The 24,332-nt window shown below is 36.5% G+C and overlaps 1 protein-coding gene across 1 annotated transcript in view; it reads left to right on the top strand.

Moving 5' to 3' along the window:
- Positions 1 to 24,332, top strand: part of SDCCAG8 (SHH signaling and ciliogenesis regulator SDCCAG8) — a 114,259-nt gene that overhangs the window by 31,396 nt on the left and 58,531 nt on the right. The window contains exons 11-13 of the mRNA XM_059835129.1: positions 1,813 to 1,947; positions 5,227 to 5,343; positions 17,442 to 17,584. Of these exons, the coding sequence (XP_059691112.1) occupies positions 1,813 to 1,947; positions 5,227 to 5,343; positions 17,442 to 17,584 (395 nt within the window). The remainder of the gene's footprint in view (positions 1 to 1,812; positions 1,948 to 5,226; positions 5,344 to 17,441; positions 17,585 to 24,332) is intronic.

Genomic DNA, 24,332 nt, shown 5'->3' with positions numbered 1-24,332 from the left:
AAAACTGAGCCCTGGGGGACTCCACTTGTGACCGGCCACCAACTGGATTTCATTCCTTTCACTACCACTCTCTGGGCTCGGCCATCCAGACAGTTTTTTACCCAGCAAAGAGTGCACCTCTCTAAGCCATGAGCCACCAGCTTTTCCAGAGGAATACTGTGGGAGACAGTGTCGAAGGCTTTACTAAAGTCCCTGTAGACAACATCAACAGCCTTTCCCTCACCCACTAGGCGGGTCACCTGCTCGTAGAAGGAGATCAGGTTGGTCAAGCAGGACCTGCCCTTCATGAACCCGTGCTGGCTGGGCCTGATCCCTTGGTTGTCCTGCACGTGCCCCGTGAGCGCCCTCAAGATGAACCTCTCCATAATCTTCCCCGGCACCGAGGTCAGGCTGACAGGGCTGTAGTTCCCCGGATCCTCCTTCTGGCCCTTCTTGTAGATGGGTGTCAAGTTCGCAAGCCTCCAGTTGTCCAGGACCTCTCCTGTTAACCAGGACTGTTGATAAATGATGGAGAGTGGCTTGGCAAGCTCCTCCGCCAGCTCCTTCAGCACCCTTGAGTGGATGCCGTCAGGCCCCATAGACTTGTGAGTGGCATAGCAGGTCGTTAACTGCTTCCTCCTGGATCATGGGGAGTTTATTTTGCTCTCCATCCTTGTCTTCCAGCTCAGGGAGCTGAATACCCTGAGGATACCTGGTCTGGCTGGTACCACATCACTTAGTATTTCGTCACCCACTGAGATGTGTTTTACTGGAACTGATTCCCACTTTGAGTAGTTGTAGTCCTTCTTTTAAATCCTGCATACACATTAAACAACATATAGTGACAATATGATGATGTCATGCTTGGTAATTAAAGGTATGGGATGACTTTGTAGAAAACTATGGTCTATATGCATGATTTATGTCTACATACGATTAATTACTTTTATGTTTCAGGAAAATGAAATGGTAGAAATGGTATACTGTGCATCAAGTCAACCTCCATATGAATATTTTATTGCTTACTTTATGAAGAGATTTGTTTGAAGGGGAGAATTGGCATGATGCATAAATCAGGTGGATGTATAATGAGTGAAAAATAGTTATGAATATATAATTCTCTAGGTTTGGCTTTGAATTCCTCTAAGTTAACCTAGAACTGTCAGACACCATTATTTCCACTTATATTAGTAGGCTTCCAGGCTAAATAGCTCAAGGGTCACTGTCTCTGTTTTATTGTTAAATTTTTTTACCATTCAGCAAAATTTGATCTGAATTACATTTCATCTGAATTACATTAGAATTTTTAACATACTATTCCAATATGGTTTTTGTACAACAACATGCTTTGATCTGTAGTGCTGAAATGTTTTCTGAACTTGAAAATTAACGTAAGATCTGTAGTTGCAATGGTTTTCTTTACCTGGGGGAACGTGATTTGGTTTAAATCAATCTACATAAGGATGGATAAGAAGGTGTTAAATAGTACTCTTACAGCTGCAAGACTAATGCAACCAGCTGCTTCTGACACTTTGTCCATACTAACAAGTCCTGGAGACTAGTCCGGTTGATGGAAAAGTTTTAAATAAACTGCTGTATGATAAATTAATTCAAAATAGTGAACCTATTGTTAAAATCATTTAGCCATATTCTGCTATATTTTAGATATATTTTATTATACATTTTTATTGTATATAATTTTTTTATATTTTTTTTTTAATGTTACATATTTTGGCTACATAACTACAGTTGCTTTCAAGGAGAAGGTCCCACAAGATTTAGATGTGTCATTGGTCAAATTGCGTCATTACAGTTTTCTTGGGCTTTTTGCAGGTGACGGCCATGTCTGAAAATGGGGCAATGTTGGAGGCTCAGGTAGAGAGAATTACAAGGGAAAAGAACTCTCTACTTAACCAGTTAGAAGAATCACAACATCAGCTTGCATCTCATGAAATGGAGATGAATAAGGTAGGCACATTTATAAATGAGTATTGGGCTTGGTTTTTGTTTCTGCATTTTCCTCTCTATTGGTAACGAACATGTGATAAACGTAAACTTCATCTGAAAATCCAAGACACAGTTTTACAAGTATAAACGTAACTTTTTCAGTTTGCCAAGTCACCTTGAGATGCAAAAGGGTAAGCTTTCTACCTCGCAGACTATGCAAATCGCTATGTAAAACTGCAATCCAGTGTTTCATTTATATTGCATTTGACGTGAATGAGACACCATAGTATTCAACCCTGTCCTGTAATTGCTACCTCTGGGATATGCAGTGCTAAAATAGAGGGAGCTGTATCAAATCACTGTTTTTTTTCAAGTACTTTCCTGTAGAATTGGTATGTGGTGTACTCATTGATGTTGACTGTATGCCTTCTACAAAGAGATCTTTTTTCCAGTTAAATAGGTAGATATTAAGCTATAATTCTTATGTGTATCACTTCTGGGTGCTTTATTTTATACATGTTTCTCAACCTAGTAGAGCCTTAATGTGAGTCGTAACATGAGAAAGAGAAAAAAACAATTGCCATTCAAAGTTTTTGCTGGGGGATGACACATTGTTAAAGTGATTATTTTTATTAGCTTAGTTTCATCATTCGCTTGTTACAGAAATAACTTCAACTTCATGAAGAAAAGGGGATGCTAAATTTCTATAGAATAGACAATCTGAGAATTCAATTTTATTACAGCCTCTTGAAATGTCTATATACCTTACCAATAATCCTAGGGCCAATCCTACCTCCGCAGTTGTTAACTGCAAAGTTTTGGCAAGCAATTCATTCTTTAGGCCTCTAGACACTTCTGGAGAGGTTTTCATCAGTTCCTGTCTTCCTCTGCTGCCCCTGCTGGTAGAAATATGTGAAAGTATTGCAGAAAATTTACAGTAAAAAGTTATCCAAATTTATTAGAAAATTTAATTCAATTTCAGCTGAAAAACAAATGAGGGAGCATTTTAAGAATGTCAAAATGGTTTAATTTACCATTTCTGAAACACACTTTTGGTTTTTCAGACTGGATTCACAGATGACTAGCACCACTTACGGGGGACGTGGGGGGAAAAAAAGGCAGTAGGTATAAATATCCATTGGTTTGGAAAGAACAGTTTTATAGCCTACTGATTAGAAGCAGTCTCCCATGAGAGGTGACACTGTAGTTCCAGTCCCTGCTTCAGTTAATGTTAATCAATACTAAGTTGAATAGGTGGCCATCTTGCAGTAGTCTGTGCTGAGTTTTTATTGCACTGTCCTGAGAGATTGGAAAACTGCATTTGTGTCCCTGTTCTGAATTGAGAAGTCTCAAACATCCTGGAGGAAGGTCCTGACTGTTGAGCTGTCAGGACTATGTGCATCACCCTGACCTTTTTCATTGACTATGTGAGTGACATCTGTGTCTGCTTGTGAATCTGACTCCTTGTTTCCAAACTTAGTTTGCCATTATTAAAAACCACAAATAGCAACACTTTTCCTTTTGTCATTTATCTGAATTATTTTTTTCTGCATGCACCAGAAGTCAGAGGAAAAAAGCTTGGAGTGAGAATCTTTTTCTTTCATTCTGAACTACGAGGAGACTGAAAAATCCATTATTAAGACAGCACCATCTGCTGATTCTCCTGCGTTATTCATTTTGTATGATGTATGGGGGAGCTGAAGGCAAGGATGACTGTATTTATTTTTTTTTATTATTATTATTTTGCTTGGAGGAAGTGGCATATCACACTTCGTTACATCATTCATACAAAGAAAAGAGGAGGCAGAAAGACAGGGTTGGCAATCCATGCAGTTGCATGTTAGGATTTTTTAGTTGCATATGATACTTCAGTATTAAAAAAAGATAATGCTTTAGAACTTTGTCAGTTTTCAGAGCATTTGCTACCTTGCGTTATTTGCAAGAGGGCTAAGGTCACAAGCTGTCCTTTGAATTTATAAGTGATGCTGCTTCTTAAAGTTATGATAGTTGGTTTTGGTTTTTCCTAAGGTGATTTGATTGCAGTATGTGTATTTACTTCTATCCTACCTTTTTTTTTAAGAAGAAAAAAAAAGTAGTGAAAATGAGAAGAGGTATGAGACTGAGAAATAGAAATTTATTTGGGTTCTAGAATGTGTGTGAGGAGATTGCTGAGAAGCACAGAGGACTGTAGCAGCAAATTAAACATGCGCATCTAGGAAGGAAGTCTGGTGAAAGAATATAAGTGGGGCAGGGAAGCAGAGTGAGTTGAAAAGAAAGTTCTCTAAGAGTAGCTAGCTGCGAGTGAACACATTTGCATTCTCGTTAAGGAATGTGCATGTATTTATGTTTGGTTAATTAAGGTGAAATGAACAGGGACAAATTGGAGGTGATTGCATAGGATAAGGGCAAAAAGGGGACAGCTTATCCACCATCATTCTCCATTCCCAACAGATAAGATCAAATAGAATCCTTTAAAAGTCTTAGATGGGGAAATGGGAGGATAATATCCCTGCACAGCAGTAGTGAAAGTTACGTGGGAGGGATTGGTATGGGGTTTGGTTTGTTTTTTTTTTCTTTCTCCTAACCCCTTGCCAGACCCTCTGAAGTTGAGCTGCCTTCAGGTGGAAAGGAATGAGGAGGTAACATAATGAACATCCCAACAGCAGACAATAATTGTTGCCTTTGTGGAAGCGATGCAAGATTTCTTTAAATTTTGCTTTGATACCTTTCTTCTGACTCATGCATATATTTGAATTAGGCATTGTTTATAAAGAATTTATCTTCAGTTTGTAGTAAGTCTCTAATGCTCTGATCTAACTTTGAAAATTACTGTATTAACATCTAAACATTTTCTTTCATAACAATGGAAAGTTGGCAAGATAAGAAACTACGCCCATATACAGGGGTGTGATAGATCCTTTACTTCTAGGTTTTGAAAGTGTTGACGTAGACTTTCTTGGGATTGTAGAGAGAATGGGAGACGAGTATAAAAACCAGCAACTGTAGTTTAACTGTATTTAGTAGCATGTATATTTACAACATAAATATTTATACTTAGCAAAACCTTGATCCAAATATAATTGAATCTAGAAGGCACTGCATATTTCAAAGTCAATGACTATATAGAGAATTCAGATCCACCTTTTTATATAAAAAACATTTACCATATGTAGTCTTAAAATATGTGTTAATTAAAATATGTTGCATTTAAATTACCTCTAGAGGGCACCAAAAGATCTAATTGCAAACTCCGGGCTATGGATTCTTCAAGCTACAGATCATGTCTGTATAATCTAACAGGTGTGTGGAGAAATGCGCTATCAGTTGAATCAAACCAAAATGAAGAAGGATGAGGCAGAAAAGGAGCTCAGAGAGTACAGAACAAAAACTATAAGGGAGCTTGAAATTAAGGACCAGGTAAGAGATAATACTGCTATAACTTTGCAGTTATTAGAAGCCTAAGTAGGGTTATTTTGGAAGCTGGAATGATTCGTTTTTCTAATAGTGGTCATTTATTACTGTTAAATGGTTTCTAAATTAATGGCAACAAGCCAGCTGTTACTGTTAAGAATAAGATAACCAAGAGGTATTTATTTGTTTTCAGCCCTAGTATGTTCAGTTTTACGTAATACTCATCCCATGCTTTCATATATGATTACTCTATCATATGTATTCATACAATGTACTTAAATTGTATGTACTGTATACATATGTTTATACACTTTTTCTCACAAATAAATCCACACATAATTACGTATACATGCAGCCTGACAAAACATTGAAGACTCTAAGTATAAGCTATACTATACCAAAAATGAAAATCATTTATCTTCCATTTTTTTTAAAGATTCAAGGTTAATGAATGCTGGGATTCATAGAAAAGTTTTTTAAAAAAAAAAACCAACCAACCAACCAAACAACAAAAAAAAAACCCCAAAAAATAACCTTCTAGAAAAAATAACTATATAAAAATTCCACTAGGCATTAATTGTTGATTATCTAAACCTGTGTTTTATAATAATACAAAAACCAGTATATGCCTTACAAGTAGTCTGTGAGAAAACATCCCAAGCAGTGAGAAAGATTATTTGAGTAACCTGCGACATACTTGGCAAACAGCTTGAACAGGTGTAATCTACATCTTTTGACGTGCCCTTTTTGTTGAGGTTCAATCCGTTTTTTCTCTAGGTATTCAAACTTCCAGTTATTCCTTCATAAGTTGTGATGTGCACATGAGAGTGGATGTTTTCTGAATACACAAATGTGTAAGATGCGCATAAGGATAAATTTTTTTATATGCATTTTGTTATTAGAGCAGCCTATCCAACAGGTTTTAAATCATTCTTTTTCTTGTAAATAAGTGAACAAATCGGTCCCTGCGTAAGAATATACGTAGGGAAAAATGCAGTATTTCTCAAATTATATTTCTATTTACCAGTTCTCCAAAATCTTCATGTAGGACAAAAAATTTATTAACTTAATAAAGTACAAGCTTAGGCTGGAAGCAATATTAATTCAAATTATTATCAAAAGATATGTAAAATCCAAAAGAGAAGTTTATTAGCTAAAATAACTCTTCAATATGTATAGAAAAATCATACAGTGCAGAAAAACAGGGGCCTTAAAGCATTTTGTTTTCCAGGGTTGGCTTTTTTTTTTTTAACTCCTGCATCCCTTAGGCCTAAGGACACTTTAAAAAACAAAAAACAGGCTTGTCGTCTGTGTCTTGACAGATATCACAGATAAGAGAGTTGGCATAATCTTGGCATACAAATAAAACAGGATGTGTTTAATAAGATATTTGAAGAAGTATCTTGGATTTTAAATCCTGTTCTCCAACTTGCTTCAGGATTGCCTTTTGAACAAATTGCAAAATTTAACAAAATATTTTAACCTGATATACTGACATACTGGTATTTTATTCAGTGCGGGAATGAATACACCAAAATGTGGTGATTTATAATTTGATATAATTAAAGTGAAATGATGGGGGGGGGAGTTCCTATCAGCAAAGATTATTATACTAATTAATAATTACGTAATGTAATTATATTGTTCAAATATGATTGTTGGTTCCTTAAAAAACGGAAAACAAACTCATTTTGAAATTCTCAGGCTCAGCATCTAGCAGTTGTTTTGTAGCTGTGGCTCTAGTAACCAAGAAAGTTCTGTATAGGTCTTAATATAATATGATTTAATATGTTAAAATGCAACCAAAAAGAGTGTGTGTACTTTTTTTTTGGTTGGTAGGGTTTTTTTGGTTTTTAAATCAAATTTTAATAAATGTTAGTAAGTCATTGCAAATTATTTCATTTAAATGAAATGAAAACAGCTCAATCCCATCTAGCTTTGTATTTAAAGAAAAACCTAAAATGTTTCATCTTATATGGCAGTGAATAGCAAACAGTAATTGTTCTTTGGTCTCTCAGCCATGACCTGACCTTCTGGCTAAGAGAGAGAGTTGATACCTTCCTTGGACACCATCTGTTCATAATAAATACATATTTATTTTTTAAATGTAGAGAGACAATAATATATGAATATTTTCATGCTATTCAATATTAAATGGTGCATTTTTCTGGTTTTGTGCTGTGGATAAATTTTAGTTTTGAAGGTGTATTTTAGTTCATATTTAGTGACTTTTAGAAAGGGATTAAAGTTCAGGTGTGTCAGAATAGGCAGAAATCCCATATGTACAATTTAGAATCATCAGACACATGTATGTCAGCAATACAGATATGTATTTATCATACACTGATATTTATAAAGTTCTTCAAAATGGAATTTATATAATTTAGGAAAATTAAAGGGAGTACATATCTTGGGTCTTACTCTCTTTTATTCTAGTATCTCTCTTCCTATCTTTATTACTCAGTTAAGACTAATAACAAATATTGGCACTTTTGTATGACTACCTGTTATTAATGCTTGACATCAATATTTCTTAGAATAAAAATTAAAAAGCAATGAGCAATGTTACCATTTAAATCAAATAAGTGCTTTATCATATCATCCATCATGATCCTGATTAACATTAGGATTATGAAGGGAGGTGGGGGAAAGACATATACCACACAGTTTCTCTGCACAAAAACTGCATCTGTTCATCTGGCCGAGTATGTTGTAAAGTAGCGTAACCTACTGCCCTCTCTTTTTCTCTCTCAGCCCTCCCATTGTGGATGTAGCTGTGCTGAAATAACAGGGCCTTACTCAATACTTTTCCTTCTCAGGAAAAAGCTTTCTAAGTTACACGGGTACAATGCCTTCATGGCAGTAAACTGTGTCCACACTAGGGGTTGTACTAGCACAGCTATATCAGAGAAAAGTCACGCCCTAACCTAAATAGCTGTTATCAGAACAAAAATTGTGTGGCATATTTAACACAGCAGGACTTCACTTTTATAATACTTTTTCTGTGAATTTGGAAGCACTGTGTGGCATAATTTGTGCATTTCTAATAGAAATCATACTTTTGACACACTACGAAATTGTTTCCTCAGATTAGCATCACTTGCTCTTTTCTGCTCTGCATTATAAAAATAAAAATGAAGTACACTGTTAATCATTTGCTTTCTGTTTGTAAATCATTTTTATTTGGTTTATAAAATCTTGCAAGCTTCAGCACATAGAAGTGAAAACAGTTTTGTAGTATTGGTTTATGCAACCCCAGCCAATTTGGGCATCATCCTTATTAGATAGTTCTTACCGGTAGCATTGCACCACTGGGAGTTGTGGTCTCCTTGTAATAAAGCAATAGGATGTGTTAAATCCAACTTCAGAAACTAACTGAAGCTTTGAAGTTTTATTTTACCATGTTTTGAGGAATCAGATAAATACTTTGTGTAGAAATAAATCCAAGCCAGTAATCTTAACCTGTAAAAAGCCGTTCTTTCAATATTGTCTTTAAAATTGGGCAAATGTAGTTTGAAGCGGGGTATTACAGAATTCTGTTGCCTACCTCGTAGGTGACAGAATGAAAAGCTCCAGAAATATTATACCAAAACCCACAGATTTTTAAGAGTTGCCTGTATGGAAGTTCATGAGCCCAAATAAAAAGAAGTTGGAGAGTCACTGATATGCACAACCTATACAAATGGAAAGAGCTACCCATCAAAGCATTTTTGTGTCGCATGACAGAACCTAAATCGTGTCTCTGTACACTACAGACTGACAATTTTGCAGACAAATAAAAATCTGGCAAAATTGCAGTCCAAAAGCATTTTGCCAAAAGGTATTTTGGGAATGTTTATCTCATTTGTCATAAATCCGTGATTTATAGTAACCTAATTTAGACATTGTAAGTGGAGAGATTACTGACTCTGTCTTCATCAGAAATAATGCAGGCCAAGAATTTGGGTATATTATCTGGAAATGCTGCAAAGTGTCCAATGCAAGACCAATACAACCTTCTGAAGACAGTGATTCACTGAAATGTCTTTTTATGAATAGGTATCAGGCTTCCATGAGTCAGGCTTTAAAATACTAGATTTTTCACAAGCTGGGACATTCAGGATATCACCAGATGTTTTGAAACTTAATAAATTGTAAGTTTTAATAACGCTGATGACGATGGGTTAGGATTATGTGTTATGTGTATTCCTGTAACAGTCTATACCTAAGATTTTGTGACCTCATTAGTTAAAAAGATGCTCTGGAAGTTCTGTTTTGAAAAGAAATTCTGTTAAATCAGTAAACATACTTGAATACTGTTTAGCAGGGAGGAAAAACCCGAAACATAGCAGACAGCTTGAAACTCTTAGCATCAAATCTTCTTACCTGGTCTGATCCTGAGTATAATGGCCTTAAAAGTAGAAAAACCAAATTGCTTTTGGACAAGAAAGCATTAAGAAAATGTGATAACCTTTGCTGTAACCGAACTCTTTTTAATGTGTCGTTTTCAGTTTTGGGCATTCAATGCACTAATCTGAAAATGGGTAAATAAGGAGGGAGTAAAATGATGGTACTTTATGCCTTGCTTTGATATGAATTTTCTGACCTGTTCAGAAGGAACATTGTTCTTTTTTGTAAGTGAGCTTACTAGCTCATCTCAAGATTTTTGAGGAAAAACATTGATCTACAACCCTGCATAACAAAAGAAATATTTGATTACATGGCTGCTTTGCTATGGTATTGCTTTGCTCTGTCAGCCACCCATTTCTCAAGGATCAGTGGTATGAACAGCCTTCATTAAATTCTTTGTCATGTTTCCATAAGAAAAATCTCTGGGACTGGGATTCCCAGTAGTAGAATTTTCTGTACTGACTGGTCTGCATTTTCTGTACTGGTCTGCTTCCCCTAAGCAGCTACCCTGCTAAGAGGAATGACCCAGTTGGTAATCAGGAATTTATTGTTCATAAGTGTAGTTGGCCCACATAACCTTGATCCATGTTCTGTCATCCAGTGTGATGTCACCCTGTTAGTATACGGAAAGAGAAATCATTTATGTGCATTAAACATTATTCTAAGTAGGAAAAGAATTGCATAGCTCTTGGTATAATGTGTATATGTATTATATTCAAAGAAATGCTTGTTTTCTGTTGTTTTTTTCTTCTTGGACTAGAAAAATGGTTGCTTTGTCAATAGTTATTGTGCCAACAATCAGATGAAAAAGAATGTAAAAGTCCCTGACTATCGCTTGTCAGTTGTTACTGCATAGGTTTTCTTTCCAGCTATTCTTTAATGCTGTCCAGGAAAAATGAGCCAATCCCACATCAGTAATCTCAAATATGTGTTTGAAAGGGTAAAAGGAGTAAGTTTTGTTCTCTCCTGTTTTTCAATAATGAAGTAGGAGTAATCTTCCCCTTCCTTTTTTCTATGTGCATCCCTCCTTTTCTGAAATCCCTTCATCAGCAAGCAAACCATCTATTTTGCACCACCCCATTCTGCCCCCTGTCCCCAACCTCCCCCTCAGTGCAATCCATTAAAAAAAAAAAAAAGAATAAAATCTTGTTCCACTGTGGAACAAAATCACTTTCTTATCTCTGCTGGTGGCTGCTGAGCAGTCTCTAGTACAGCAATGTTGTCTGTTAAAATGTGACTGTAGTAATCTCTATGGATTTGGAAGTTTTGTTTCTGAAATAGTATTGCCGTTCAAATATTTTGGGAAATTGAAAGCAAATATTTTCAGGGAAATAATGAAGTAAAATCCTCATTATAACATGTTTCAGCCATTCACTCTTGTCTGTTTCCCAGGGTATTTATCCACAGAATCCAGGGGCCATGTTGCTCTTTGAGAGTGCACAAGGACAGACAACTCAGATTATTGCTTAATTAAAAAATCGTGTGTGTGTGTATTCATAAATATATGCTTAGCAACATCAATTTTTTCTTGCCCTAGCTAACAATTACAGGTAGAAAGTTTGCTTCAACGGGATTTAAAGATTTGTATGTTTAAAAGCGTCCCCCCTCCATGCTATTCCCAGGAAGTTCTTCCAGCACCCCTGCTCTTCCTAGCAAACTGCAGTGTCCTCTCTCTGTTAATTCTCAGTCTTTTTGGAAGCAGAGGGTTTGTGGCTGCTGACCTTTGCTTAGGTAATAACGGCTCTCATCTTGGGGCCCTGCCTTTTAGTGGAGCACAGAGGGTGCCACAGTACTGCCAGCTGCCGTTACGTTTCTTTGCAGTACAAGTGACAAAGTGGTGACAAAACTACTTCTCTTTGAGGAATTCCAAAGTCCCATCAGATCAGGCTAGAATAATAGCCACCCAACAAATTATAGCTTGCATTGCTTATCTAGGTTATGTCCTTGCTTGTCCCTCTGGTCTTTGGAGGTCAGTTGATTTGTGAGCCAGCCATAGGGAAAACCCTTAAAAGGAACCATGGGTGATTATTGGGGTTTCTTCTCTTCTTGTGTTTCTGTTCATGTTTGTTGCCTTTCATGTCATGAAAGGTTTTTACATTTCTGTTTTGGGCTAAATGATTTGTAGAATTTGCAGTTGTCTTATGATTTTTGTGAATTGACCACTTCAAAAGAGGTTGTCTTTCTGGACTCTTTTAAGCCTTGTGTGCATTGTATTTCTTACTATTTATTTGTACATTATCATAGCTTCATAATAAATCTACTTCCGGAAAGGAGATTTCCACTTTAAAACCAAATTCAGTTTTCATAACTGCTTTGTATCCTCATTCAGATGTGAACGGGAAGGAGCAGTAATTCATAGAGTGCAAAAGGGAGAAAAACATTGTTGGGACGTGGCGGGGGTTAACCTCATGATGGCCCTAACTCTCTTTACAAAGTTGGATAGTTCTTCAGGTGCAATATGCTATGTCAGATGGCCATGCCTGGGAGGTCTGAGGTTTAAAGACCACTCAGAACCTAGAGTTACTTGACTGATATCAGGATTAGGACAGAAATTACCGCAAGTGGCCCCTGCTGTGTATGGACTGATAGTCGTCTTTCCTCCAAGTAAAATACCTTGAAATCTTGCTACAAAAACTGTCTTGTTTTGCTGAGGTTTTTTAATTAAAAAATAAAAAATAAAATTAGTGTTATAGTAGGGTATGATTGTTCTGTCCCTGATTAATTAGTATATTAATTAGTATAAAAAGGCAACATGGATTGACACCAGTGTTAAACAGTGCAAAAATTTCCTGTCACTGTTACGTATAATATTTAAGTGAATGGCCATAATGGTGGCACCTCTTAGAAAGACCTTAATTATACCCTCAGTCTTGCACACTGTCACTGATTTCATTGCTTTGAAGGGCTACTTTAGTAAATGAAACTAAGCATGTGAGCATCAGGGCCTGTAAAATTTTACTCTGTATTAATTTGAAGTGTATGTGTTTTTATAGGTGTTGATTGCCTTTTGGGGATGTACCTGCAAATACCAAAGACCATTGTAATTATATTTCACTTTTTATTACACTATATTTGTTCTTCTATTTTCGGTTCTATTTTATGCCCCTTTAATCTTTTAGTAATGGTGGAGAATGAAGTATGAAACAAAAAGAAAGTATGTAAACTCATAAAAATATTTTCCCCTCCAGAATTATTTTCCTGCAGAATTTGTGCAATGGTATAGCCAGTGCAGAATTTATTTTTCAGGTTATATTGTGTATTTTCTTATGTGATGTGTGAGTATACTGGTACAACAGTGAATGTCATAAAACACTTATGAATTCATTTGTTTTTAGTATATTTCTGATTTTGTTAAAACTCTTCTAAAGTTGTTTTTGCATTTACTTCACAGTACAAGTTCTTTTATCACTGCTTAATCATTCTCATTTGTTTAAAAAAAAAAGCGTTTGTCTTTTCTGTCAGTTTGCTGCTATTTAAAATTCTATGAAAAACATCTGCTAGTTTGGAATTTAAAGTTGCATTTTTCTGCATACAGTAGAATCAGCATCAGTACAAAAAGAATTAAACAATTATTTTACTCTTTAATTTGGCTTGTTTTCAATGAAATTACTATTTCATTTTATCAGAATTTGTAGAGATAAAGAGATGTCTAGTTAATTAAACAGCACGTTTTTACAACATATACAAGTATTGTTAGTTCAAGATAAGTATCCTCTTCATAAATTATCTGAAATTGAAGATTGATCCAGTGTTTGAGAAATCATCTTTTATGTTTTCCAGTAAGTTGCATTTATGTCACTGAATGAGCATCTCCACTGTGTTCACCTAAAAATGCATTGTGAAAAACAGAAGATAATTTGTAAACTCGTCATAAACTAATGAATGAGAAGTGAAACACTTAAAATAAGTGTTTCAAGAAAATACTATAGAAGTGTCCTATATGCTTCAAAGTGGAAAACTTAAACTACAAAAGGTAGTTGGTGGTAATACTGAAAAAAGAATTATTGATATAGAATAGAATTTTACTGCAGAGGTATTTCACCAATGCTTCAATTTTTGTTTAGTAAAACTGCTTTCTTGTAACTGAATTGGATATGCATATGGAATCATATTAATGTGTTTCAACTTACTAATAATGATGTTTCTCTTACTGAGGTTTAGCATGCCATCGTTCGATGGCACAGTGCCTGTTTATATTCCTGGGAGTTTAGGCAACTGCAGTGCAAGACGGATTAAATAATACTTTTAAAATTATGTGTGGAAGTAATAAGAATATTAAAGTTGCAGAGTTAAGCACCAGAAGTTGCCTGTTCCAACCTTAATGTAGTCTTGTTGTATGTATACATTATGATAATTCTGTTCCTTGTTATACTGAAAATCTGTTTCGGATTTTCTTAAATGCAAGATTGTCATCTGTCTTTTTGCAGTTCTGTGCTCCATCTCTTGTCTCTCACATACATTGAAAAGTTAAGTACCTTGAAGAAATACTCTCTGATCATGTTGTAAAAAGCTGTATCACAAGTGATAGGCACTGAGGGATCAAATTAACACTGCATGAGAAGCAGAGTTTTCAGCAGAAGACTTTAGTTCGTGGCTTGTTTCTATTTCTCTCCCTACAATTATGCTGGGGCCCAGATAGCAGCTACAGAAATGCTTGCAGCTTCCCAGTGGAAGAAATGGGAACTAAAAGTAACATGAAAACTAGTTTGAGTCTGAGTAGTTTGGGAGAGATGCTGCCTGGTAAGGTTCCCTGCAGGAACAGTGAAGAAGATTCATTGGTTCTGTAATTTCTCTGTATTTTAAATTCTGATTATATTGTGATGACTTAGTGATGGACTGGACTTGACATATTTCAGGATAGAGTGTATACATTTGTGAGACTATTATTGATTGCAGGAGAGAGAAGAGGGTTGGTTTTTATTGTATGAACAAGTCACAAGTTCTGAGGCTTCATAGGTTTCAAACTATTATCTAAGTTTTTAAACCAAAGTAACATGTAGTGTTTAGAGTATGGGCTGTCTGTTTTCAGCATGATGATGCATGGGTCCTACCAAATTATTTTCAATGAACATTTTCTGGTGTTTCAAAAAGAAGAATTTAGTTGATATCCCTAAATATACCTGGATTAGATGCTTCTGATATCTGAGTTGCTGTTAGCCTGTTCTCTTGGGTGGCATTTTCCTGCCATCCCTTTCTCATGAGGTTGTCTGCTGTTTCTGCCATGGTCATTGCCAGAACTCTCACGTAGAATTCCTACTCTTCATATAGCTCATGCTGTGAATATGTCTAAATATTGGTATTTTAAGATACATTTTTATGTATCTATATACACTTACGCACATGCACAAACACACACGTACGTGTATGTGTGTGTAAAGGAGCTGATTCTGAATTTTGGAATTACTGATGAAAGTAGAGGAAGTAAAATTGTTCTTCAAAACCTGTGTTTGCTTTCTTGGTACTTTTTGTAGAAATTGTAAGACTCCTGTGAATCTTTAAAGATCGTGTCATGGAGTCATTGTCTGAGAATTTCCCTCTACACTTGCATGACAACTGAAATCTATGAATGTTTTCTTGGGTTCAACCCTGCAGGTTCAACATCTGGCTGATGGAAGCAGAACATTTTCACCAGAGGTTCTTGCACTTGGAATTTGCTTCCTTCTGTGGGTCTGTGTCAAAACCTGACTGAGCCTGTTTAACTCGAGGCAATGGTGTAAAGCCCATCTGTTCCTTGAAACTTTTCCCTGGAGGAGTGATCTAGAGTGTATTTATGTTCTCAGCTGTGGTTGTGCTTTTTCAAATACTTAGTTGATGCTTTTCGGCTGATTTGTGGTTTGGGTTTTTTTAAAGGTATACTGAATGGATGTATTCTTAAAGCAAATTTTAACAATGTTGCAGAACTTCCCTATCTTTAATTTGTAAAGACAATGAAGAACTCGTGTCCCTGTTTACTATGAATGGAGAAATAACATTAACGAACTGCTGCTGTTAAGAAGAATAGAGTGTAGAGAACCCACTGAGACTTCTGTTGTTCTATTTAAAATATACAAAAGTCTCTGGAAATAAGTGAAAATGCAAAGCATATATAACTGAATACCTTTGCACACCTGGTTTTAAAATATTCTGACAGTGTAATAGGTTGTTAATTCTTTAGAGGGGAAGAATACTGATTTTGCAGATAGTTTCACTGCCTTTGTATTCGAACTTGGAATTACCAATTTCATTTGGTAGGTGGTCTGTGTGATAAAGCAAGGTGACATTCAAATTGTAATCAAAATTTCCTTCATGAACCTTTGAGTGCTCTTGGGGGAAAAACTGTATAGTTAAGTAATTAGCAAAATTAAAAATAAATAAAAAACCCAACATTATGAAACCTTTTTCTGGATGAAGAAATTGTGTTTGTCTGCAACATCATGACTTACTGTAAGTGGTTTAGGTTAACATTTTCATGGGAGGAAAAGAGACAACATTATTATGAGGGTGCTTCAAGTGCAAATATTGGGACTGAATTACATTCATTTGTTCTTGTAGGATGTTTGAATGAATAATTTCATTAACTGAAAAAGATATTGAGGCTTGTCTACATGAGGAAGCTATCACAAAATAAGTTATGGTATGAATTTAAAGTATAATAGCTATTCAGCACTAACTCCTTACATGAACAATTTTATTCTGTACTACAAATGACCTTTCACAGTTTCATTGACTGAAAAACATGCAAGTTCCTTCCAGCCCCAACAACGAATAAATATTTATGTAGGGAGTTAGTGCGGAATAGTTACTACATGATGAAATTACATTGTTAGCTTATTCTGTACTCCACTGGCCTCGTTAAAAGCATCCTTAGGACAAATTATAGTATTATGATACAGATGTATCCTACAGATACTTGTGTGTTGTATATGGACTTAGAGTAAAATGTATTCCTTCTGAGAATAGTTGTGAAAAATGTTTAAATTGTTGACAATACGATTCAGTTAGAGGTGGTAAGTCCAGTATGCTTTGCTGGAATCAAAGATGCTGGTCATGCAAATTTGCTTATCATTATTGGTAAAATAAATTAACAGACTTATCGACTAAGTTGGATTTACTTCCTTGGTTTAATTAACATATAAGGACTAATGATGTTAAGAAAATGACAGGATTAACAGCAGCTGGTATGTTTCAGATTCAGTTATAAGTCATAAATAACATTTTGAATAATGGTAAAATCACAAAATTACCTTTATTCTCTTACATAATATTATGTGAATATGACAAAGTTAAATTCCCACGTGTCATTGCTTATGTAATAGATAAGTAAAATAAATGATCACAAGATCTATCCTATGCCCAGCAGCTTCTGAAGATGGCTGCTGTTCTGCTGCCTTCTGGCTTTCTAACACAGTGATTTCAGGACACAAATATGGAAGCCTTCACATGAGAAAATTGGAAAATGATTGAATGAGTGGATCTCTTAAACCATGTGAAGACAATAACATTGATTGTGTATTAATGTATTTAAGTATGATATGTATTTTGGCTTTTCATAAAGATGTAATTTCAAATACTTTAATTCGCTTGTTTTGCAGTTTTTGTCAACAAACTACTTTTTGTTCTAAAACAAAAGTGTGCATTATTTTTCAGGAGCTTTGATCACAGTAAGATTTACTGTCTTAAAATGTATCTCTATGCATTTCTTAAATATACTTTCTTTGGTTCTACAATTTTCTAAGAAAATAGAAAAACTGGGATTAGAGCTGAATGGAAACAAACAGCGTTTGGAACAAGCCCAGCAGGACGTGACAGGAGCCAGAGAGGAGTGCCTAAAACTGACAGAACTGCTGAGTAAATCTGAGCACCAACTGCACCTCACCAGGTACCCCTTATCCTATTACATGCTGTAGTACCAATTTCATTCTGCTAATTTTTTGCCACAGGCTTCCCCACAGTTGTTATAGATACTTGCAGTCATTGACTGCAGCCCTCAGTCATGTTAAAAGTGGAGATTTAAATAAGTGAGTTATGAACTACAAAGTGAGTCATGAACTATCATTTATGAAAGTGAATTACTAGTGTGAAGAAAAGGCAATGTTCAGCTCTGGTGATGAGGTAACATGCTTCTGGGCAGGAAGAAGAGCAGGGGAGAGTGCAGCTACGTTCTTTTTGTTGTTGCTGTGTTTGGTAGGACAAAGACATTTTAAATGTCATTTGAGACTGTAGTGTACAGCAGCACCTTTAAGCATAGGAGTTCGCAGATTAATAACCTGAAATTTCTGCAGCAGAATGACCAGGAACGTGTAAATGAACATAATCGTGTTAAGCTTCATTGAAGATTAAACAATCAAAAGTTAGTATTACTGTCTATGAATAGGAGGTAAGCTCAAGTATTTATGTCACTTGCTTAGTGGAGATGTGGTACAAATGCAAACACTGTGTGACAAGAGACTTTGCTGAGCGTATTCCATCCTTGGGTATAGCTCCCAAAGCCACTTACTGTACTATTCATTACACATTTCTAGAAAACACCACAAGGTTAACATGCCAATTATTCATTGCAGCTTGAGTTTTGATAACTGCACAAATTTTCCCTTTTGCCACAGAAAATGCTATTGTCTGACTGCTTGCAGGGTTTTTGTTGTGTGTGTGTTTTGTTTTGTTCCGTCCCCCCAAGAGTGAACATCCAGAAACAAATCTGTCCTTAAGAAATCTCAGTCCTTAAGAAAAAAAAGTTAAGTTAGTTTAGATTTTACATGGGAGGAGAAAAAACCCTCAGATTTTGACCACTTAACAGAACTCTGCGTGTTTATCCAAGTCTTTTACTCTTTGGGCTTTGTGAGAATTCTGCCATTGAGTAACTGGAAATAAAATAGAGCCTCGCCTAAACTATTAAATTCAATGAATCACTTCTTTATTCAGCTACACTTCTGTGTAATTCAGAGCACGGTTGTTTAACAGATGGAAGAAAGTACCACTCTAACAGCCTGTATTTAGAGAAAAAATATGCTAGAGGTTAATGAACTTGAAAAAAGTTTTGGGTGAGTTGTTAAGATATCTAAAGTTTGGATTTAGCAGAACTTTATTAATAATGATTTGTTGTGATAGTTAACCAAATGGCTTACCACGCTCCTTTTAGAAAAAGGCTGATTATATGCAATGAAGCTCTGGATATCTTGGAGGAAATCTGACTAGCCAATTTTTTTTTTTTTTTTTTTTGTGAAAATACTCAACTTGTAAAAATGGGGACTACTTAAGGCTGAATACCTAACAGACAGATGATTCGGGTAGCTTTTCAATCTATCTATGGTCTCTGACTTGGGAATTTTCTGAGACGCAAATAGCTGGAGGCTGGGAACAGCATTTTGGGCAAGTAATGCTCTGTGCTGGCCCTGTTCTCATACGGTTTCAGAGACATCTGCTTTTTGAGTCAGATGCTGAACTGCCACAGCTTCTTTGTGTGACCTAGTACAGCCACTCTTCTGCAATGTCCTAATCTTTATTTTATTTTTTTATACTTCGTGTTCATGTTATAGCCTCTGCTTGTAAGTATGCTTATAAGTAGTGAAATGTTTTCTATGCTGACATCTAATTGCTAATCTAATCTGACATCTAATGCTGACATCTAATCAGAAAAATGTATACACTGAAGCATGGGAAATAGATTCAAACCTTTCTCCTTGATACTAGGTGATGATGCTCTCATGGGTGAAGAAGGGGGTAAGAAAAAGATGAGAGATTCATTGCTCCTGAATTGTTGTCCCCAGGTACTTAGGTTGGCAGGGAAGGGTTAGAGATGTTCTCGCATAGTCGTCTGTTTTCCCTGAGTCACAGAGGACAAGATCCCCTACTGAAATGAAACTTTTCCTTAGTCTGTACTCTTTTTTTCTTTCTCTCAGATCATTTCCTGCCAGAACAGGTTTTCTGTATTAGTGAAGGTATAAAAGTTACATGTCTCTAGTGGCATTAGTTTTGCATTTTGAACTCAGTATGTTTTTAATGGATTGGTACATCCATAGTTGTTGCACATGAACTTTACTGGCTTATACTCTGCCTTCTTTCATTCTTTTTTCCCTTCACCTCAAATGGCAGCTGTGCCAGTGAAAAATATTCACTTGAAGGGTAGTGGTAGTAGTAATCCTATGGGGGTTATAGAATCATTCACTGTGGCACTTGCCAAGGAAAACAGATTTTAAGCTCTAGAGTCCTGCCTGTGGGAGGCTGCTGCAGAAATTGCACTGATTTAGTGCATCTCTTGGGTATTTTGGCCTTGGCCTCCTCTTGCTGATTTCCCTCTTTTCAGGAGAGGACCAGCTGGTCCACTCCAAGTCTTCTCACAACGCTGGACTTGAGGGAGGCCTGTACTGCTGTTGCATGGCTGTGGATAGTCTTTCTGTTGCCTTGCATGACCTGTCTGGGTTGTTCTGGCAAAAATTACAGGTAGCTGAGGAGGTACAGAAAGAATTCTTTGTTTTGTATGAATTTGTATATTACTAAGGAGAAAAGTTCTTTACTAATTGACTGATGCTATAGTTTGGATATTGTAAATCAGTAGAACAATAAAAGGAACACGAGAACTTTGGATTTTAATGTATGAAAATGAGATTATAAATATTATATGAAAGGATTAAATGAGAAAGAGCATGCAGTCTATGTCTTAATGAGAAAAAGGAAGTGCTCTGCAGAACTGCAGTCTTCTCCAGCAGTCCCACTTTTGCTGCATCCTAGTTTTCAGACACCGTTGATTGATTACCAACTAAACAGCTTCTAAGTTAACAAAATGTACTTGTTAAAAATCAAGAAAAAGGTTACAATTAGCTATTCTAAACCATTGCCACAGAGTTTAAATTTGCCTTTTCCTGTCACCTTTCTTCCTGGAGCAATATGTTGCTTAGAAATTCTTGCTATTAACATGCATTTCCTGTTATTGAATCTAGTTAGTAATTCTAATTTGAGTGTCTTCAAATGACTGGGAAAATACAGAACTTTGCTGTGTAGTTTTGATTGTCAGTCATGTAACTTTGCAGATGTCACCACGCTATGACACTGACCGTGCTTGTTTAAAGTATTTATTTTTTTACTTTAGTTTCAGCTTTGTGGTTATTTGTATTAGAGTTACCGTAGTAGGAGAATCTTATGAAATTACTTCTGAAGCAATTTCAGATGTGATTGAGTGGAATTGAAGCAAATTTTAATTTTATTTTTTTTTTACTATTTTTGATTTTTTTTTTTTACTTTTTTTTTTTTTTTTTACTATTTTTGTTTGCTTATATGAAACATTAGAAGCAGTATTGAATGTCATCTTGTAGGTGGGGAAAAATTACTAAACAGTAGAAGAACCCATGCTTCCAGGTTCAGGTGACCCACCAAGCTACCCTGTGTCACTCTCTTGAAATATAAAAGTTTATATTACAGTGAGGACAGTGGATGTTGTAGTTCTTGATTATTTTTTGTTGGTTTTTTTTTTTCCCGTTATGTGTTATTTCTTTTCTCCCTTATTTTTGAAAATGATATGATCTCTAGAAAGCAGCATATCAAAGAAAATGGCATTTGGGGAGTACAGTGGTTTTAGCAGTGCTATAGCCTTCCTACCGTGCATCAGTCCTTCTTGCTAGTTTCAACGACACCATTAATGCTAATTTGTATTACATGTATAATAAATAAAGCGGACAAATCTATCATTCCACCTCCAGGTACCTGTGGCATTATTTAGTCACTGAAGCTTTGGTGTTGAGCTGTATGTTGTCACCAGTGTTCCTCGTTAGAATTGCAGCATGCCTCATACATTGATTTCCCTATTTAAGCTATACTATTAAATGATAAAATATAAACTAACAACTGCTAGAAGGTGGTTATACTTAGCCTTCTAGGGAGTTGCACAGTATTTAGTATTATCTAGTGGGTTTTTTTTCTAGTAGTAGCTACTAGTTAGCAGTACATCTACTATTGTGCTTTTTGCAACAATTTTAGCACGTCGGAAAGAGTCCATCATCTATGCTGGAAAGGAGGTAACATTTGAAGAAATGCTGTTACTAATATTTAACAACTGAGATATGTTTTATGTTCCCAGGCTGACCAACTGATGAAAGGACCCGTAACACTTAAATTGGGGGGAGGGAGGGTGGGAGAAGAAGAAATGAGGTGTAAGGAGTGATTGGTTTCTAATTTTTTTTATATTCTGCTCATCTTGTACAAAACTATCATTTTAAAATGCAGGGAGGAGTGATAACATGAAACAACTCTGATAACTAATAAACTTTTTAGATTCTGCTTCATATGTTTACTTTTCATTAAATTTAGGGACGGTTGCAACTATGTTGTTGTGATTCAGTCAACATTTATTTCTATCTGTTTTTCATATACAAAGGCATCGGGATGCCAGAAAATAAACTGTTAACGGAGAATTAACTTCTTTGGCACGCTTTCATACTTATCTTCCAAATTAAAGAAAATGAAATGGGCAGAAGCAGAGTGTACATTACCTCCTTTTTGTCAAAAATGGTGGGAATTTGAAAATTAATAATAAAAAAGGGAACAGATGCAGTAACATGCCAGAGGGAGATTAATGTGGAGAGTAAAATCTGTGAGCAACAAAACTGAAGCAAACTGAATCAGTGGGAGGTGGTTGTACAATCAAAATCAGGATAAAAGAGAAATTACAAACAACCCTGCACTTGTCAAAGTAGTAGTAATGAAATCCTGACTCTGCCAGCAGCGAGAACCTGTGTTAGCACTTTGGGGTAAGGCCGGGAGCCGGGTGCCAGGTAGGAGGGCAGCGCGAGGCTGCTGGGCGGCAGCCATCGCGTGTGGAACAGATGGCGGGGAAAGCTGGCCGGGGAGGGGCTCCTTCGCAGAGCTAATCAGACAGTAACGGATAGGGCAGCTGGGAGGACTGACCACCGAGAGGCAAGCGGCGGGGTAGCCGCAGCCTTCCACGATGTGTGCAGTGGTGTGCCCGTCGGCCGGAGAGAAGACCTTGCAACGTTCTTTTCTGTGCAGCAACCGCGCAAACTTTGGGGGCGTGCGGCGGACCTCGCCCCGGCTTAGGGGAGAGGGGAGGCGCGGACCGGGCTCCCTGTGCGGCCTGCTGGGCTTTGAACCCGTCCCGCCTAGGTGTATTGTGCCCCCTCCTACCTCAGAAAGACGTGTCTGCTTTCCGTCCTGTCACGTAACAAGGTTACGTGCTTTTGTATTTTACCATAGCAGCTTCCTGAACGCAGAATTTGGCAATTGACAGAAAGAGAAAAGCACGTGGGTCCGGCGGCTGATCCAGCAAACCGCTAAGAAAACTTTGCTCCTGTTGAAAGGGGGGAGAGCTGTAGGTCGGCACCTTCCCACAAGCTTGGGCCCCTCCGATGAATGAAACCAGTTTTCTGATGTTTTATTTTTGCTCAGAGGAGGCACTTCCCTCTTCGTAAGTGAGAGCTTGTGAGGAATGAATGGAGGTCTGAGCCTTCTGATCTTGAGTCACATGAATAATTTGACTCACGTAAGAAGTAAAGATCAATAGCATTTCTTGTGCAAGTAAGAGGTAGTCATGTGCGAGAGGATTACGAGGTCATGCCCTGTGTCGATGAGTGTCAGCTTGACAGAGAAAGGAAAACAAAATTTTATCGAGGAAAGGGGGAAATAAAATCCTGAAGTGTAGCAAGGGAGACCTGACCTCTTACTGCCCAGTTTTGTTTGATCGGGATATGTGGTACTTTTTTTAGACAATTTCAACAAAGAAGCCTACATCTCCTGCATCTGCTTTTTGAACTTGTATACCTCTCGTCTGCAGAAGGTTTATAGCTTGGCTCAATTATTCATTTTGAGCAGGGAGGGGAGGAAACATTACAGGGATTTGAAATAGGTGGTATAACACAGCCATATGCTATTTATGCAGCAGTTTCTGCAATAAATCTAATTTGGTGCTGTCAAAAAAAATTAGACTTACTTGGTATAGCAGCACATTAGTAAATTATTGTGGTAGCTTTGAAAGTTGTCATTCACTTTGCTTTACTTGCAGTAGAATCTTGCAAAGCTTTTTTTTCCCCTTCCATTTCCCCCGAGCAACTCTGTGAAAATGTCTCAGTTCTTTGTCCTGCAGCTGTAGAAACTGCAAATATTTCCACAACTGAAAAGAAGGTCTTGCTTTAAGGTAATTGAAGAAGGGGGTAGAAGAAAGAATAACCTCTATTGTTAACAATTATATGAATGTATAGGCAGGAAAATAATAAAGGGGGGGGGGATAAATTTTTCCCTTGCCTACAGGTTTTCATAGTGCAGCTGAAATTGTTTATCTGATTATACAGCATGTAGATAAATTAGCTGCTCTGCGTTATTATAGAAGGTAAAATATTTTACCTGCCATGATAAGACCATATGCTGCTTTACAAAGGCTGATACTGAATGATTTGAAATAAATCGGCTCTGTCGTCTTCTGGCAGTGCCTTGTAGAAATTTCGAAGCTGATATACTTTGTGTCAAGATACTGCACAATTATTTAAATATCTTTCTATTTAATCATTTAAACATATTTAAGATGATTGTACAAACATGTAAAGGCCATTGATGAAGTTTAAAAGGGAAAGAAAGAAAATGTAAGTGAAGGAGTAAAGAATAAATCCAAAATGGTGTGTTGATTTTGA

Source organism: Gavia stellata, chromosome 2 (assembly GCF_030936135.1).
Source record: "Gavia stellata isolate bGavSte3 chromosome 2, bGavSte3.hap2, whole genome shotgun sequence".
NCBI classification, from domain to species: Eukaryota; Metazoa; Chordata; class Aves; order Gaviiformes; family Gaviidae; genus Gavia; species Gavia stellata.
The sequence above is the reverse complement of the archived record's forward strand: the minus strand, read 5'-3'. Positions and strand labels throughout refer to the sequence as shown.